Source organism: Platalea leucorodia (genome assembly GCF_965183815.1).
Source record: "Platalea leucorodia genome assembly, chromosome: 1".
NCBI classification, from domain to species: Eukaryota; Metazoa; Chordata; class Aves; order Pelecaniformes; family Threskiornithidae; genus Platalea; species Platalea leucorodia.
Genome location: NC_138823.1, coordinates 148,740,086 through 148,758,385, shown reverse-complemented (window position 1 = coordinate 148,758,385; position 18,300 = coordinate 148,740,086). Strand labels below are relative to the sequence as shown.

Below are 18,300 nucleotides of genomic sequence, written 5' to 3'. Positions count from 1 at the left end.
AGGTTTTCATTCTAATAAGACCTTGTAGAGCTGTGTGCTTTCAGGTGATTTACTGTTATTCCCACTACTCCTGAGTATTTCAGTTGAACCAAAGTAACCTTGTGGGAAAATGTTTTTATTTCATATTAAACTGATTTCAGAAAACATCCCACATTTGGGATAACATTTAACTATGCTGAAGGCCTGTTGAAGTCAATGGGTCTCCAAAATATGGAGACGTAATTGTATGTGTTCAGTTGTCTTCTTAAACTGGGGCTATGGTTGCACTCATCTCTTGCTTGAGGTTATTGCTTTATAATAATTACTGACCTTCTGTCACTGGGGTTGAATCTGCATGTCCAGCTCCTGCTGAAGTCCATAGAGCTTGTAGACAGATTTATTAATGGTAAAACTTCCAAATAAAACATAGCTCCTATAAAAATAAAATTTTGTGGGTTTGGTACCTGGTTGTGGTAGACTGAGCCTACTTGTAATTACTTGCTGAAAGCATCATTGTTCTTCCAGTGTAAATCTCTCTTGTGACTTAGTTCACGGTGCCTTATCAAACCACACAAACACATCATATTCTGTAGCTGCTGGAGCTGAATTTCTGCTATTTAGGAATCTGCAACGTTTACATTTATGTACAAATTTTTATTTAAACTTTCTGTGAAAACGGCATTTCTTCTAGCAGGGAGAACGTTGTGCTGTGTGAGTGTGGAAAGGGGGAAGCGTATTTCAATTTAGCAACAGCTGTTTGTGCAGTATGGTGCAATGAGGAATGATAGCAAGAGCCGGGGTTTTCTGCTACCAGTAGGGATATACCACATGGGTACTGCAAGCTTATTTCATAAACACAGAAGTCTTCCAGCAGTCTGTAATTAACTTGTTTAACCTTTTCAGAGTATGGTCCATTTTTATGGAAATAGACATGGGGTGTAAGAACATCATTGTGTTTTCTCATGGCTGTGCTACTGCTGTTACTATTTATTTAAAAAAAAAAAAAAAAAAAAAAGGTGCAATTCAAGTATGTAACAATTGACATAAACTCTTACTGGTAAAGAAAGATGTTTCCAGCCAAAACCAAGTTGTTATACTTTGTCTAATTTATTTTTATTGTTTTTAAATATAAAGAAAACTAATCTGGATACTTCTTACTTTCTGAAAAAAGCAGAAGGCTTCTTTTGCTACTGTTGAAGCACAAGTAGTCTCAAGCTTCAGTCTAAAAATGGTCACTAATCCCTAGCATTTTAGAATGTTAGAAAGTTTTTCTTCTAACTACTATGCAGTCATTAACTAATCTTTCCCTCTTGAGTCTGTAGGAAGGTAGGTCTATTTTACCAAAGGAGGTACCGTACGATAATATTACTTGCTGAACACTAGATATGAAATCATTGGAATAGCTCTGGTACTAGAACTCAGAAATCTAGCTATGATCTTGTTTATGTACCAGATCACACTAGCTCAAGAGCAAATCCTTCTCAGTTTTAAAGTGATACTGTTACTACGGATGAATCCTCTATTTATAGTTATTATGGTGTAATACAGTGTTCCTTTTGGATTTTTAATTACTGTATGTTTTCTTCCCAAGAGCTGATAAATGTATATGTGACAAAGTGGAATAAATTCTCATTCAGCACTGAGAATGACTTTTGAACCGCTCACGGGCAATACCTTCCCCCAAACATTCTTTTGTTCTCAGAATATTTTTGAAGTGATTTGTCAAGATAATGCGGTCTGTGATTACATGCTTTGCGGAATTCAGCTCGGTGCAGATGTATTGAAAAAGATTAAAAAATAAATGTAAATGGTTTATATTTTTTTTAATGAAAAGTTGCATATTTTTGTCTGACTTGATGCTTTTTTTGTTTTAAATCAATTGACAGAATTCGTTGACAAGAAGTGCACCCCTTGCCAATGATTCCCAAGCACGCAGTGGTGCCCGCTTTCATACATCTTATGACAAAAGATATATCATCAAAACTATAACAAGTGAAGATGTAGCAGAAATGCACAACATACTGAAGAAATACCATCAGGTAATATACTAAATATTATCAGGGTGTGGGATCTCTCCTTAAAGATTATAATGCCAATCTTTTTTAGAGTGTTAAAAGTTTTAAATGAATAATTATGGAAAAAGAGTCACTTCAGACTTTTTCCCTTTTGCATGAGCAATTTATTGTATGTCTGCAATTCACAAGGCTGCACTTTTCTAAATATCTAAGCTGGCTTTAAGTAAAGTGATATGTCTACATGATACAGAGATGCTAACTTGGAGGCCATAAGCTCCTTTGCCTTACTAGGAAGATACTCTTTCTTTCAGCTAGTGGACTCCCAGGCTTGAAACCACTTATTCTGGGCTAGCTTGGTGGTGTCTGTGTACGCGTGTATGAATGGTGGTGGTGACCTCTTTCTTCCTGCCCCGATCACTGAATGTTTTATGTGTTCCACTAACAACAGATTTCAAAAAATTCAGTTGTGTGGTATGAGAAATAAAAAATTGGGTGTAATTAATGTAAAATTTCTGCTAATGAAGAAACAGGTTTTGCCGTGTGAATTTCTAGGAACAACATTACAGTCAAGAGTGAACAGTGGAGATCCCTCAAATCAGCCTTGATATCTGTCATACTATGCCAGTCTGTAATGTGTGTGGATGGCACGGAGGGCAGCAGAACTTGGGAAATATGAGAAGCCTTAATAAAATCAGTGCTAATTTTCTTAGCCTCAGATCAGTTTGAATAAGCTCTAAAGCTGCATGAATCACAAAACTCTCTAAAAATCACCTAAAATATGATACCCAAAAAAAGGGGGGTTTTAATCCTTCCTTCCATCTTCCCGCTCATTTCCATGGGTTGGAATTTCAGGTTAAATCTTCAGGACATTCAGAGGTTTTTTTTTTGTTTTTTTTTTTTGTTGGTTCTGGTGGTTTATTTTTTGTCTTGCAATGTTTAGTAATTTTCTAACAGTTTCAACCAATATACAATAGGAATCTCAGATTTCAGTTTGAAAGCAGCACTGAGTGAATATAAAGTACTCTGGCTTGATTTTTTTTTTTTTAATTAAATACCAATACTTTTGTAAAGCCAGTTTTAAAGCCATATTTTGAGGTGAAAGAGAGGCAAAAGCATGATTTCAGGGTGCTTGGGATTGAAGGTATTGCCAGCCATCTTCGTGGTGCTGCTTGGCTGTCTCTCTGCTCTTCCTCTGTTGAAGGGAGATCTCTGAATGCCATTCAAGTCCAGAGTAGCTTGGGAAGCCTTCAGTGAGTTAGATACAAACTCTCTTCTCTCTCTGCATGTTGTTCATCTGTTTAAATAAAATGTAGGACACCAAGTTGGCTGGGAGTGTTGATCTGCTGGAGGGTAGGAAGGCTCTACAAGAGGGATCTGGAAAGGCTGGATCGATGGGCCAAGGGCAATCGTATGAGGTTCAGCAAGGCTAAGTCTTGCACTTGGGTCACAAGAACCCCATGCAACACTACAGGCTTGGGTAGGAGTAGCTGAAGAGCTGCCTGGTGGAAAAGGACCTGGGGGTGTTGGTCGATAGTTGACTGAATAAAAGCCAGCAGTGTGCCCAGGTGGCCAAGAAGGCCAATGGCATCCTGGCTTGCACGAGGAATAGTGTGGCCAGCAGGACTAGGGAAGTGATCGTCCCCCTGTACTAGGCACTGGTGAGGCCGCACCTCGAGTGCTGTGTTCGGTTTTGGGCCCCTCACTACAAGAAGGACCTTGAGGTGCTGGAGCGTGTCCAAAGAAGGGCAATGAAGCTGGTGAGGGGTCTAGAGCACAAGTCTTACGAGGAGCGGCTGAGGGAGCTGGGGTTGTTTAGTCTGGAGAAGAGGAGGCTGAGGGGAGACCTTATTGCTCTCAACAACTACCTGAAAGGAGGTTGTAGCGAGGTGGGGGTCGGTCTCTCCTCCCAGGTTACAAGTGATAGGACAAGAGGAAATGGGCTCAAGTTGTGCCAGAGGAAGTTTAGATTGGATATAAGGAAAAATTTCTTCACTGAAAGGGTAATGGCACTGGAAGAGGCTGCCCAGGGAGGTGGTTGAGTCCCCATCCCTGGAGGTAGACATGGTGCTTGGGGACATGGTTTAGTGGTGGAGTTGGCAGTGCTAGGCTAACAGTTGGACTTGATGATCTTAAAGGTCTTTTCAAACCTAAATGATTCTATGTGTTTGTTTTAATGTAGGTAAATATTGTCACTATCTTATGAATATTCATTCATAAGACCATCTTTTAATTACAGTTTTATCAAAGAGAAAGTTTTAACTATTATCTAATTGTAATTTTAGGGTTATTATTTATTAGAGTTTTCAAACTTACAATTTTAGCTTTGTTTTGAAAGGGTTTTGATCTGTGAAGCAGTGCAGAAGAATTGAAGTTATAGTCCATTTCTTATTTGGCATTGGAAGCTAGTATTAATGATCCAGATTTTCAGACTTAATCTGGCTGAAAAGTCATAATGGTTTTCAAAACAGTCATCTCCTTTCAAGAGCATCAATGAAGACAGTGCTAACATGAATGAACTTAATCATTTGGAATCTTTTTTCATTATGCTTTCAAAGATCAGGATTCATAATAGGCTAGGTTACAAGGAATAATGGTCTGAAAGTTATCTGTACCAGGCATCTAATTTCACTTTATACTGGAAAAACATCCATATAAGAAGGCTCTCATTGGTGCCTCCGAAAGATTCATAAAGATATGACTTGTATTTCTTTTTGTCTCAGAACTTGAGAACGCTTTACAAAGCGTTGTAAATGCAGAGGAATTCAAGTACAGAGACAGTTTAATAATTGGACTTTTTGATGAAGTAAATTAATTTCAGTATCTTCAGCAATGTAATGAACAAAATCACTTGAATTAATTAAAGAAAATCTAAATTAAATCCCACTAACTCTGGTGACAGCTGATACCATGTCCTGTGTGTTGCTCCTGGAAATTGAATGCTTGGAATCATTAGGTACAGCAGCTTGTCCTCCCACTTCTCTAGATATTTTTCAGACAAGTGAAGCTTATCATAGCCTGCTTGACAAAGTCTAGAGAACCCATTGTCCTGGTGGAAAGGTTTTAATAATTCCCTTGACCAAGTTATCCCACACAGATTGGCCTTAGACTACATTTCTGCTAGCAAACAATGCAATGCCAGATAACATCCACTGCCACTTGAGTTCATTAATGGTCCCTACTGTGGTTTTACGTTGGGCCAGCTAGCTCTCCCAAATACTTCTGAGCAATGTTCAAGGTATTAACTCAAGCCAGTTACTATTCCTACTTAGGAGTTTGAATTCGAGCATCCTGTTTTAGAGCAGAACTTAATAATTTGGATGTGAGTTTATTCCATTCCAACTAGAACTGATGCCAGAAGACAGTCCAAGACCTGTCTAATTCACTGGTATGGATGTAACTTTATGGTTCTGTGGGATGGATTAGTTTCAGTAGTATAAGGCTTTTCAGATACTGCACTGGTATTCCTGTGGAAATCTTTGTCAATAAAACAAGTTCTCTTGAGTTCAGGGGGGATTTTTTTTGGCATACTCGCTTCTGCCGATAGAGAAAATGTCAAGTTCCTTGTACTGATTTACATACTTACCTTACTGCCCAGTATCTTCCTTAATTGTAATTATTGCTAAAGTTAAAGAAGTTAATTGTAATTACACACAAAGTACCAAATACGAGATTTTTAGGAAAAAGTCTGCTTGTTAGCTTTTCTCCAGTTCCAGTTCACTGATTGCCAGCAGCACTCACCACATATGTGAAAATTTCTGGCTCAGCTAAGTATGCTTCACAGGCCAGGTGTGATTGAATTTGGGACTAGTTTGGGACTTCTGGTGGCATGCCCTTACACCATACCCTGTGCCAGACTGCTCATAGAGCAGAGCTGTATTTGAAAGGTTCAGCCTTCCAAGGAAGGGAGCGTGCAGACTTGTTCAGATCCAGTTATGTAGTGCAGGGATCATCCTGGGAGGAATAACCTTTCTCAGGTGCATGAAGACTAGGGAGGTGATTCATGTGAATTTTAGAAGACTCTTTCTCCCTTGTTAGAGATGTAGTACCCCCAAAGGACCTGAAGTTAGATCATCTATCCATTATGAACAGTAACTCGTGTACCCTTGGTATCGCACACCCTCTTTCACCTGCCCAAGAAGGCAGTAATTATCTTCCAGTTACCTCTGACATGCTGATGAGTGAAATTCGTGCCATTTAAGACAGATCATCTCTTTCCTCTCTCAGTTTGGTTTTTTTTCCCCCCTCTACAAATTCATTCCAGGTTTCTTCCACCAGCTGAAACTCTGTATGAGTTTCATTTAAACCATAATATTTATTCACCTGTTTCCTTATTAAGGCTAACAGCTCCAAGCTGATAGAATCATTCTGGACCTCAGAAGTACCTGTCCTTGCTTAGGGACCAAACAAGCCTTATCAAACATTTTCCAAGACTGCTTGAACTGCTTAACAATAAATACAAGCGGATAGATATCTTTATTTAAAGAATACTGGGGAGGCGACCATGTCAAGTCAGAAGTGTGAGAGACTGGATATGTTCTTCATTCACCAAAACAGTCTTCGTCCTTGGCACTTGCAAAATAGCTGTCATTCTCCTTGCACCTTTTTGAACTACGAAGCTACCGATGTGGCATCTGGGAGTTAGTGTGGTCAGCAGAGAAACGTAGCAGGGCAGTTTTCCCATGAACACCTCCAAAATCCAACTCCAAGTACCAATGATTTTTTGTGAAGTCACCAAGAGGTTAGAAAGAGACATGTAGACTCCCACTGGAAAGTAGAAATAAAGGTTATTTTACCAGTAGCTGGAGATCATGGAGATGTATAGTCCACAAACCCATCCCGTTCTTTCCATCTTTCCTCTCTCCATCTGTCTGAAGGTGCAATAGCCCGTCTGTTCTTCGGAGCTGTGAGGAACTGAGGTTATAGCTACACAGTCTGTATACTTAGGTATTTACAAAAGGAGCAGGAATTGTGCATAGCCTGTAAACGCTTTTAGGTCTAAAAATACCAAGTCTAGATTGCCTGGTTTTTAATTAACCGAAGTTACAATGGACATGACTGTACACGTTAGAGAAATCAGGTTATTTTCAGGGAACAGAATGGCTAGTAACTTGTCAGGAGTGAAAATAAAATAAGTTAGTTTGGCTGAGTTATTAGCGCTCTCCTTTCTGGGTAGGGTTCTATTGCAACATCGTGTGGCATTTAGCAAAAGTAACCAAGTTAGGTGCATCCCAATTTACAGTATTATTACCACCATTCAAAATTTAAAAAAATTATCAGGAGTAAAACCAAAAAGATCAAATTCCAAGTCTAAGGCTACACACTACAGATGTGTAAATAACTAAAAGTGAACCAGGCTCAAAGGAGTGTCAGGAGAAGTTACTATAGAAACAGCATATAAGTATATATAGCAATTCCAAATTAAAACTGTTGAATTGTAAATAATAGTCCTGACAATTGTAAATTATAGTTGCTGTCCGAAATTATGAGTTACATTCATCCATTTACCCTGTCTGATGTGATGCCTTTTTTTTTTTAGTGGCAGTCAGGCCTACAACCTCAGACAGATGGTGAATGCTTCAGTCTAAACATTGACGCTTTCTGTCAACTCATCAGATGAGTCTGACGCTTTTAGTACTGAGTAGGAACACTAGAGATCATTATTTTCTCTTGCAAAGTTTTTAAAAAAAAAAAAAAAAAAAAAAAAAACACTAGGCCCACCACTTCTATTCAAATAGGGAGGAATAATGTCTTTCTCCATGCTTGAAGTTGCAAAGCATCTTGTTATTTATGACTAGATTATAGAGTCCATCGTGTATGGACCAGCTTTCTATTTACATTTAAGGACAAAATGGCCTAGAGCATGAACCAGCTAGGTTTCTAAATGTTAGGGTAAATACAAATATGTATGATGTGTTAGGTTATTATGCTGTGAATTTCCATACTAACCAGTTTTTAACTGCTGTAATATTTTCTGATACATAGTGTAAAATACTGCTTTTTAGTCACATTTTAATGATAATTTGCAATTGGTTTGGGCTACTTATGCTATCAGATGGTAGAACTCTTCTCGCTATTCTTCAGGCATTACTTCAGCTGAACATCATTTACTTGTCAAATGCACTAGTACCATCATTATGCTCAAATGGGTCAGACTTTGAAATATTAGAAAAGTTTTTCCTGTATGGGCTTACCTACTCTCAGATGTAGTTTGACCATTTAAAATTGTGTAAGTTAATCAAGCATGTTCATGTTAAATACTTAAATAGTATTTGAGGATAAAATTAGATAGTCATTTGGAATACCTCCAAATCGAGTGCTGTTTTGTTTTAAACCTATGCTCCTGACCATGAGAGCATGGACCAGAAAACTGGTGTTAAACCTACTTTGGCACCCCTTTGGCATTGTTAAAGGAGAGCTCAGCAAAGTCATCTGTGCTGAGTGTGTTGCCAGGATTTCACCCTATGTTTAAGGAACAGGTAATACTCTGCTTCCTCCTAAAGGAAAACTTTTCATTTCAGCATATATTCAAGCTATGTTTATATGTTTCTTTTGGATGTATTTTCCTGGGCAAAAAATTTATTGAGTAATTTATGTAAAATACAGAATATGCTAATGCAGATATTAGTATATGTGTAGATATTTTATAAACTACAAATATGGTTTTCAAGGGCAGAAATCAGTGATAGTTAACTAAAATTCTGTAGGAAGATGTTCTAGTTTCTGAAATGTCTGAATCAAGACACCCTGTCCTTCTTAGCGAGCTAAACTTGCTTTAAAGATTAAATGGGTGTAAATTGAAGTAAAAGTGGAATCCTCTGCTCTTTAAGAGTAAATGACGGGCAAGATGGAAATTTTTAAAAATAAAATGAAAGCAACTTGAGTGTCTCAGAAAAAAACACCACCTTTTGCACACCTTTTTTTTTTTCTTTTTCATTAAAATGGACTTCAAAAGGGATTTATTATTCCTCAGCACTGATTTTAGTAAAGAAAAGAAATTGAGAAGCCATCTCAAAGCAGGTGAACAAGAGGGAATTGTTAGCATACAAACAAGCCTTCCAGTATAAAGCTACTCATAAGTGTAAGTACCCTTTAGGTTTTCAATAGGTGGCTGTCCCTGTTGACTGCACGTTCTCTTCCCTACACAGGTAATTGTATGCAGAACTGACACCTATTGCACTGCCTGTGTGTCTCCCTGACAACCAGCAGAAATAGTGAATAGTGGTAAAGGAGAGGGACTGCCCATTTACCGGAGGCAGCAAACAGCTGAGTGATGGGGAAGTGAATGGGAAGAAAGGAAAGAATAGAATGAGCTAAAAAGGGGAGACGATAGCATAAAGGAGAAAACAAAAGCAGAAAAAAAAAAAATAACCTTAGCTTCTGGAGAGGAAAAAAATATGAAAGAAACAGGAAGGCAAATGAAAGGGAAAAAATTGTAGGCAATAAGGTGAAAAAAGGGATAATTGCACCAAGGGTGGGGTTCAAGGCTGCACAGGAATCAAGGAATAGCACCAGGGTTATTGAGTGGAAGGTAGGAGAAAACATTAAAATCATAAATAGATAGCAAATAGGTGTCTAGGAATTTGCACTGAGATGGGCTGACATCAAGCCGGTAGGTTGCTAAAGCAAAGCTACATTTAAGTTTGTGTCATCCTCCCTCCGTGTTGTTACTTGCACGGGTTATCAATGGCTTGCTTCCTCCCAGCTCTCCCCTATTTCTTCATGAGTTGCATCTGTATGTATCACAAAAAGAAGGGAAAGGGTAGGTAAAAAGGCAAAGCAAGGCAATATAATGTACTATTATTTAAACACAAATGTGCATGAAGAAGGATGCATACCATGTAACGGTGGCCCTGACTCTCTGTATGTCCTAATGTAGTAAGAGGTGGAGATTTATGGGAGGTTTGCAAAGAAACGCAGTTGAGAAAAGCTTTTGGCCAGTGCCTTGTGCAAATTAAGAGGCTGCGCAGAACATGGCCTCTGCTCTATGCTAAGATAACCCACATATAAAGCAGCTCTGATATGAAAAACCAGGAGAAGCAGAAAAAGTAGAGGTGAGAATATATGTGTTCTCATCCGAACAGTCTACATTTCACCTGCATCCATGGACCCACTGTTTCCTATAGGAGAGGTGACCCTGAAAACGGGAAACACATTAGCATGGCCATTTAGGTGGAATTGCAATAGGGCAGTATGCAAAAGGGCCATATAACCATGGGCTGGAACTGTTAACGAAAAACACATTGAAAATCTTCACTCAAAGACGTGAAATTTCATAGGTAAATATCTAACTACACAAAATGGCAGAATGGACTTGGCTGCACTGGCTCTGTTGAGGCCTGGGTTTCATCAGCAGATGTTTTCCATATATTTATTGTATTTTATATATATAAGCTATTGATACTGTGCACAGCACCTTCAGAAGAAATCAGCACGCCCAGTGACTCATTTGATTGTAGCAGTACCAAGTATAATGATCCTGGTAGCAGATCTGCAGCCTAGATAATCGCACGTGGTGGTAACGTTTAGATTACTTTGCACTTTGAAGTAAAATTAACACTGGCCCAAGTCTGAAACAACATGAAATGTAAGGCTGTGAATCGTAGGGCTTGTATCTGAAAACCTGTATATTTATCGAACACTTCTTTAAATTAAATTACTTTCTTACATGACTTACTAGAAGAAAACAGCTTTATATGCCTTGAAAATCTATAACTTTCTGCTGTGTGCTCTAATTCAGCTAATTAGTCCTTTTGATGTGTCACATAAGTATCCAATGGATAATTTTCTGTGAAATTATTAGGGTTCAAGAAAATGGCAATAATCAGAATATTCTGAAGCATGACATAGCTCTGGACAACTTCTCAACCTCCTTTTTGGGGAGTGATTCCACATGTTAATGCATGTGCACACGACACATTGGTGGAGGATATTTCTGATTGCAGGCAAGAGGATTTGAAAGCGAAAGTTGAGCCCAAAAAAGAAGCATCAACGTCTTGTCCTTCACAATGTCCAAAATGTTTTTAAATAATTACATCGCTTGCCATTCAATTTCTTTAATGAAAGTATCCTAATGAATGTATAGACTTGTCACATAAGCGTTTGATAATTCAAGCATGATTGCCTTAATCATGATGTAGAAAATTGTGAAAATAATATATAAAGGGGTAGCAGAGAATAAGCATGTTGTGTATTTCTGAATTAATGTTTGGAAAATAGGGCTACCTGTGAGAAATAGGAATGTTGAGTTTTCACATAGAACCAAGACAGATATAATTCAGGATTTAGTCTTCACTGATGTGAAATCATTCCACACATTATCTTCAAGGGGAGGAGGAGAAAGAGCAGAACTGGGAATTTTACCCCATATTTTTCCAAAAAGAGCCAAAAATGGCATAACTTCTTTGCCAATAAATTATATGCACTATGTTATCTTTTAGTCATCGTGATATCTTACTAGCATTACCATGGGGAAGCAAGAAGCTCAGAATCTTATTTCTCATGTAAAATGAGATAGGAAAAGTTCTGTTCTTATTAAGGAATCTTGAAGCTGTATTTATACAAAAATTTATGAGAATATAGGGTCATAAAGAATTTCTTGCTAATGTTCAGCTTTAAGCATGGGATTCAAGAGAGCTCAGAAAATTATGTTTTTGAAACTTATGCTGCACAGCTGATGAAATGTGTAATGTGCTGATGATACTTTATTTTGTTAATGGTAATATTGTCCTCATGCTGTGCAGAAAAATGAAAATTGTCTGAATTAACAAAAAATGATGGGGTGTTTATTACAACACTCCTTTTAAAAAAAGATGGATTTTGTTACTGCATATAAGGACTTGTAAATGTATTAGCTAAGTATTACAGTTTTATTTAGCAAGGCTGCTTGATAAAATTGTTTTAATGTTCTTTTTAGAAAGAGTTAACATAAAGGAGTGAAGGTCTTTTCTTTCACTGAAATTTAGCAGTCCTGTTAAGCATGTACCGGCTTATTTTCTAGGCTCACTTTTATTCCAGCTGTGAGTGGGAAACTTCAGGAAATCATTCCTAAAAAGCACCTTGAGGTGACTAAATTGCTACTTCATTTATATCAAGATGGACAAATTGAAAATCTGCCAACCACAGTCACCAGTGCAAGTCCTGCTGGACTCCCACCCAAACAGATGACACGTTTTGCCTCCTCTGTGATGCAGATATGGGGGATTGATAGTTTCAAAGGTAGGAAGTTCTAGAGCAACCTTGTAGATGCTGAAAGCAAGTGGCATTCCTCCCTCTTTCCTTTGTCTCCCCATCAGGATAAGAAATGCTGTCATGGGAAACACTGAAACCATTTCTTTAAATTGCAATGGCACAAGCGTCCACAGTTAGCAGCAAGTAGGAAACAATTGTTGTGGTACACGGTCTGCTTTGAGAAGGTCTCTTGGAAGTCTGCAAGACCAAGGCCAAGTCCCTTTTTATCAAGAGAAGAGCAGTACTAGCAGAGCTTTTCATGTCCTGTGTTGCATGCTAGTAACACTGCCCTTTCAGAAGGCTTGTTTGCAAAATATTAAAATGAAACAACAGTGTTAGCAAATGGCTAACCCTAACTTACAAACAGGACTTAAGCAACTCATTAATTGCTTGTTACGTAATAGAGAACAGTTTGGGAGGGGGTTGTATACTGCTAACCAAAGGATTTATTTTGTGTTATTACAGTGAGTATGTTGCACATATTGTGTTAATGACGTTGCTGTTTTACAGATGGGGACACTCAGGACCAGAAAGGTTAAAATGGGAGAGTTAGCAATAGCTAGGGTTGAAAATATGGTTTAAGTGTCAAGACTGTGACCCTAGCAGCTGAGAGGAAAGGCAGGGCGTTATTAGTCTGGTACTCGAGATGCTTAGCTGCCATTCCTTCACATGGCACAAACTCTCTGTATGATTTCAGGTAAAGTGTCTGCATCTCAGATCCCCATATGGAAAACTGGAATAATAGTATTTATTTTAATTCAGGTTCTGTAGTGAAGAGCCATAAGATTAGGAATGGCTGGATCCATTAAAGAGTTGAGTGGCCTGAAATTCTGTGGCACTAAACTCTTCTTGGAAGCTAGATTCATTTTTATCATCCTTGCAGAACCTTAGAGAAGGAATCGCTCAGGAAATGTTTTTATAAGAACAACCCTTCCCACCTTCTATAAAGCATTAGAAAAGTATTTAGGATATATGCCAAGTATTTGATGTTTGTAACAAAATAATCAATGTAGTTTGACTAATAGGGATTAGTATTTTAAACAAGTTTTCTGTACCCTCAATGTTAATAGTTCTAACTTCACTTTATGATCGGATCTTTAAGAGAAACTACTGATGGTCAAAATGAGCTATGTATCCTGTGACAAGTTATAACTGCTTTATGAGGTTGATAACAGCCCTATGACTGAAAATCCTCCAATTCAAGAACTCTGACTTAGAACTTCTGCATCTGTTAAACACAGAAGTCTTCTCACGTGCAAACTGATCAATCTTTGTGCACTGCTCAAGACTGACATTGCTCTTGTGGCCTTTTACTGTCAAACTTCTTTGTATTTTGGGGCATACAGTGGTATTGCCTTCCTAAGGTTCTGATTTGCATTCACTGAGCCTCTGCAGTGGCTTAAGATGTTTTGTCCGTTCATAGGCAGTTTGAGCTTAAAAATGCTTCGCTGTGAAGTGGCACAACTCCCTCATGACTATGTATTCTCTGCTTGGGGATTGTAACCTCCAGTACAGCCACAGGGCAGACAGAAAGGAGTCTTATAACCCAAACTGTGCCAGCAAGATTCAACACAGCTTGTGTGTCAGAGTTGTTAGTCAAAGTTATGTTCAATTCACAGTCAACAATTTCCATCTTTGTTGTTCATTCCCTTAGTTTCTTGCTGGACAGGATTGTTTTTAGGACTCTTAAATCTTCCTGTTTTTATTTTGCTGTTTAGAAAAGGAAAGTCTGTATGTGATATGTGCAAATTCCAGTATAAAGTTAGTGAGAGAAATTCCTTAAAATTAGCAGAGGAGCCCAAAATTGCAAAACCTCCAGGGTTCCAAGAGCTTGTTATATTATTTGTTACCAAATGTTAACTACCTTTGTTAAACAATTCAAATGGCTTATTCAGTTAAGTTGTTCTGAAGTCTCCTATACTTTAGAATAATGTGTTTCTAATAACCAGGTCTCCCTGGCATGAAAGAAACAGCAGCTTCAGTATTCAACGAATACTTAAAAGCTGATCTGCTTTAGAAGCTGACTGTTGGTTAGTTTTCACGTTTCCTATTTGGGGTTTGAATTTTTAACTTTTCTCCAAGTTCCTCTGTTTGAAACTTCGTAATAACAGAAAGAGGAAAGCTGGTGTGTCCTTTTCTGGTTTGCATCATTGTGGCTTGGTTCCACAAAATATGAGTGGATGTGTTTGAGTTGGCTTTAGAATTAATACAGTATGGGCATTTTTATTCTGGGAATAAATATTCATTATTCAATAGTTCTTGTCATCAATATAGTCTGTACTTTTTCTCCTTCCTCCAGTAATCTTTCCAATAGAAATTCAAACTATTAGTTGTAAGGCAAGTGATTAAAAAAAAAAAAAAAAAAAAATGTTTCCGGTGCAGGTGGCAATTCTTTTCAAGGTTAATAGCCCATTTGAAAAGGGATATGGTGACCTTAAGGAAATACAATGATTCGTAAATAAAAAAATACAAGGATCTTGCACTTCACTGCTCAACTCTATTGACCCTGAAATGCAACCGTCACATGGGAACTAGCAGAAAGTTGGTGATAATAAATAATACCCCTTGCTGGTGACAGCACCGTAAATGTTCATCATCATAAACAAATATTGAGAATGGAGAAACATACAAATTAAATATAATCTGGGACAACAGAGTACAAAATATAGCAGTGTGATGTTCGAAAAAATATTTCCGTTTTTTGGCATCAGTACTGAATATGTTATCTGCATTAGGTGTGCTTTCTGGACCATAAAAGTGGAAAGGTGTGTCAAATGGAACCTGCTCTTTCTATGAGATTGTCTATAGAAGTCAAGAGTTACAAGTTAAGCAGTTCAAGATTTTAATTTTTACACACTGGCCTAAAAGCAGGATAACCTCCTGATGAAGGGGTTTGTTTTGGCATGATTTTTTTGAAGGTTTGTCTCCACACAAATATATATTTAGCAAATAAATGTGTTGTTTCTAGGTGTTTTTATCTTTAAAAATGTATAAATGTATATTTTTATAATATGTATCCATCCTCATTTCTGTTTTTTTTCTTTTGCTTCTGCAGTTTATTGTGGAGTGTCACGGGAATACACTTCTTCCCCAGTTTTTGGGCATGTACCGGCTTACTGTTGATGGAGTTGAAGTATATATGATTGTTACAAGAAATGTGTTCAGCCATCGTTTATCTGTTTATAGAAAATATGATTTAAAGGTGAGAAATAACTGCTGATTAAATAACTGACAAAGTAGCTGAAAATCTTTACTATAAATGTTAGATTATGCTGGTGCTTGAATATTGCTCAGAATTTTAATTAATTTAAAATTGTGTTATGTAAGAGCCAGCATTAACTGGTTTACTTTTGCATCTAGGTTTAGCAAAACTGAAGGATGGTTTTATAGAAATTGTACAAATTTATTTGTATTGTGCTTTTTTAAATGGAGCAATTTAACCGGGTATGTTTGTTAAATGTAACTAACGGTTAAAGGTGAAACTCTTCACACAAGTACAATAATAATTCTGCTTCCTATAGGTTTTTATCAACATTATGGAAAGCCACAGCTGATTCTGTAGAGGTCTTTTATAAAATAACTAAATATCATCATCATTTAAACTAATAAAATGCTAACAAAGTACATCACTACTACAAAAGCTTTGTATTTTATTCTATATTTTAAAAATAATTCAAGTAGAAAAGAGAAGGTTCTTGAAAAACAAAACTTCTGTTGCTTTTATCATAAGGTGTGTTTTAGTTTTGTTTCAGAAGGTTTATCTGCTCATTATAATTTTGCCAATAGTTAATATACAGTGCTTACAACAAATGCCCAAAATATAGTCTTTAGTCTTTATACCTAAGGGATTGTATTTTAATTTCCTCCATAATGTTTCCCCTTAGAAACCTACTGCTTTCTAATAAATTTAATTTTTATGTGTTGAACCACTAAGTGCATCTGCAAACTTTTTTTAAGATACTTGTTTAGCATTCTGTATTAAGAGATTTGTAATGCTATGTACTGCACTATCCCTTCCTACTGTCAAGTATCTACCTAGCAATTGGTTAGATAGTTGACTGAACATGATTTGTAAGAACTGATTTCCAGATTGTCAACAATTGGCTTTTTGGTATTTAGTCTTATTGGCAGCAGAGCTTACCGGAGAAAAATATTTTTTTAATTTGAGAGAACTGTATGTGTTTCGGAGCATCATAATGTCCAGATGCATTAAAAGGGGACGAAAGCACAACAGAAACAAACATAAATGATATACAGCGTGTTCTTAGCATCGGTGTCCACAGCTCTTGCTATTATTTACTTCTGTGAATGCTTCTGTACTCTATTCGGTTTGTCCAGCTGAGCAGAATTGCTTTAAAAGATAAACTTCTCTTGCAATTTAAATTTAACATCAATATCATGTTATTTTTCAAAACAAACTCCTTCGCTGAGCAGATTTATAGTGACACTGCATATATTATAAATAACTTTTTCTTGATTTTTCATGCTACAGCATCTGCAGTTGTAGGTTCAGAGTCCTTTTTTGTACATGAATGTTTTTGACACCAGCTTAGAGCTCACTTGTGCTACAAGTCTCTACCTGTGTAGATACCAAGAAAAAGAGACCACAGATCAGCATAGGATTTCAAAGGTATTTTCCTGGCCACTGAGGCATTTTATTAAAATGACTTCACTGTGAAATTTGGTAATCTCCCTAATTTTTACTATTGCAAATCCTCTTTTTTCCCCTCCAGTTTTGTTTCCAGCTGATCTTTTTTCAGGCCCAATAGTCTGTTGGAGCACAGAATACAACATAAAAGGTGTATCATCAGTAAACTAAAATGTCAGGCTTTTACTAGGCTTTATTATCAGTTAATGATATAATGCAATGGAATCCCTGCTTGCTGGGCCATACATAATAACTAAGATGTGCTGTCCCATTTATCTTTTTTATCCATCCTTTCTAAGTTTCTCTCTGCAAACAGAATAAAACATGGTATAAAAAGATGTGGTTGGGAATCCTCGCGTTCTTTAAACTAGTATGATGCCACTCCAGCACTTCTTTACACAATGCACACCTTCCAGCAAACGATAGAGTTAATTCACCCACCTTTCAATGTCCAATTATCACATTTGTAGTTATTATTGCTTGCAGTGCTATTATGTGATAAACAAACGCTGGGTACTTAAAGATGTGGTCCTTCTCCAAGAAATTTGCAAGGAAATATATACAGCCATTTTTTTGTCACCTCCAGCTTATTCAGAAAGCACCATGTTGCCTACTAGTTTTAAACTAAAAAATAAAACTTAAAAAAAAAATTAAAATATCCAAAATGTCTTTGGCAAGCACTGTAAATCTTGTAAATCCACACTTGGTCTCATCTCTTCTTTTGACTTCATGTTGCTGTGAGGCGCTTTGTTCTTGTTTGTACTTTGTGATCTTTTAAATATTTTTATGTGTTTATATTGTGTGACATCCTTTTCAAATGTGTATTACATATGTCCAAATAGTTATATAGAGTAGGCTATTCCATAACCATACAGCTAAACTGGCACAAAAAGATGAGAAGTCTGCCAAGCAAACTGAACTTCCAGGATGATAGTCTCAAAATGAGGATGAGACATGAGGAAGAAGCTCCAGCAGTCAGGAGGACAATAGATGTAGAGCAATTGAGGATTTAATCCATCTTTCTTCTCTCATGATACATCTTCTTCAAGTGATTGCAGCAGTTCAGCGGCCCTGGGCATTCTACCTACTGTATCACCTTTCTTTAAAACAGCTCTCAAGTTCAGAAGGATGCAGTTCATCCGCTTTTTGACCTGTTATCGTAACATTTTCAAATTAGTTTCTGACATATGCACATTTTTAGATCCATTTTTTCTGTTTCAGGGCTCTACTGTGGCTCGAGAAGCCAGTGACAAAGAAAAGGTATGGTGCATTTCTGTTTCTTTTTCAGTTATCTAACCTGCTAGCTAGTCTCAGGACAAACATAACCAGTGCTGTTCTGCCCCTTTTCTTTGTTTTCTGTCATATTCTCCCCTCTTGAGTTCTACCTTATTCCCTCCTTTATCTTTCCTCTATTTTCTGCAGACCTTTGAA

At 37.2% G+C, this 18,300-nt stretch overlaps 1 protein-coding gene across 5 annotated transcripts in view; it reads left to right on the top strand.

Annotated features, from left to right (window-relative positions):
• Positions 1 to 18,300, top strand: part of PIP4K2A (phosphatidylinositol-5-phosphate 4-kinase type 2 alpha) — a 114,068-nt gene that overhangs the window by 79,326 nt on the left and 16,442 nt on the right. For all 5 annotated transcript variants that reach the window (XM_082318401.1, XM_082318400.1, XM_082318402.1 and 2 more), the window contains 3 exons: positions 1,866 to 2,018; positions 15,277 to 15,423; positions 18,091 to 18,129. In XM_082318401.1, the coding sequence (XP_082174527.1) occupies positions 1,866 to 2,018; positions 15,277 to 15,423; positions 18,091 to 18,129 (339 nt within the window). The remainder of the gene's footprint in view (positions 1 to 1,865; positions 2,019 to 15,276; positions 15,424 to 18,090; positions 18,130 to 18,300) is intronic.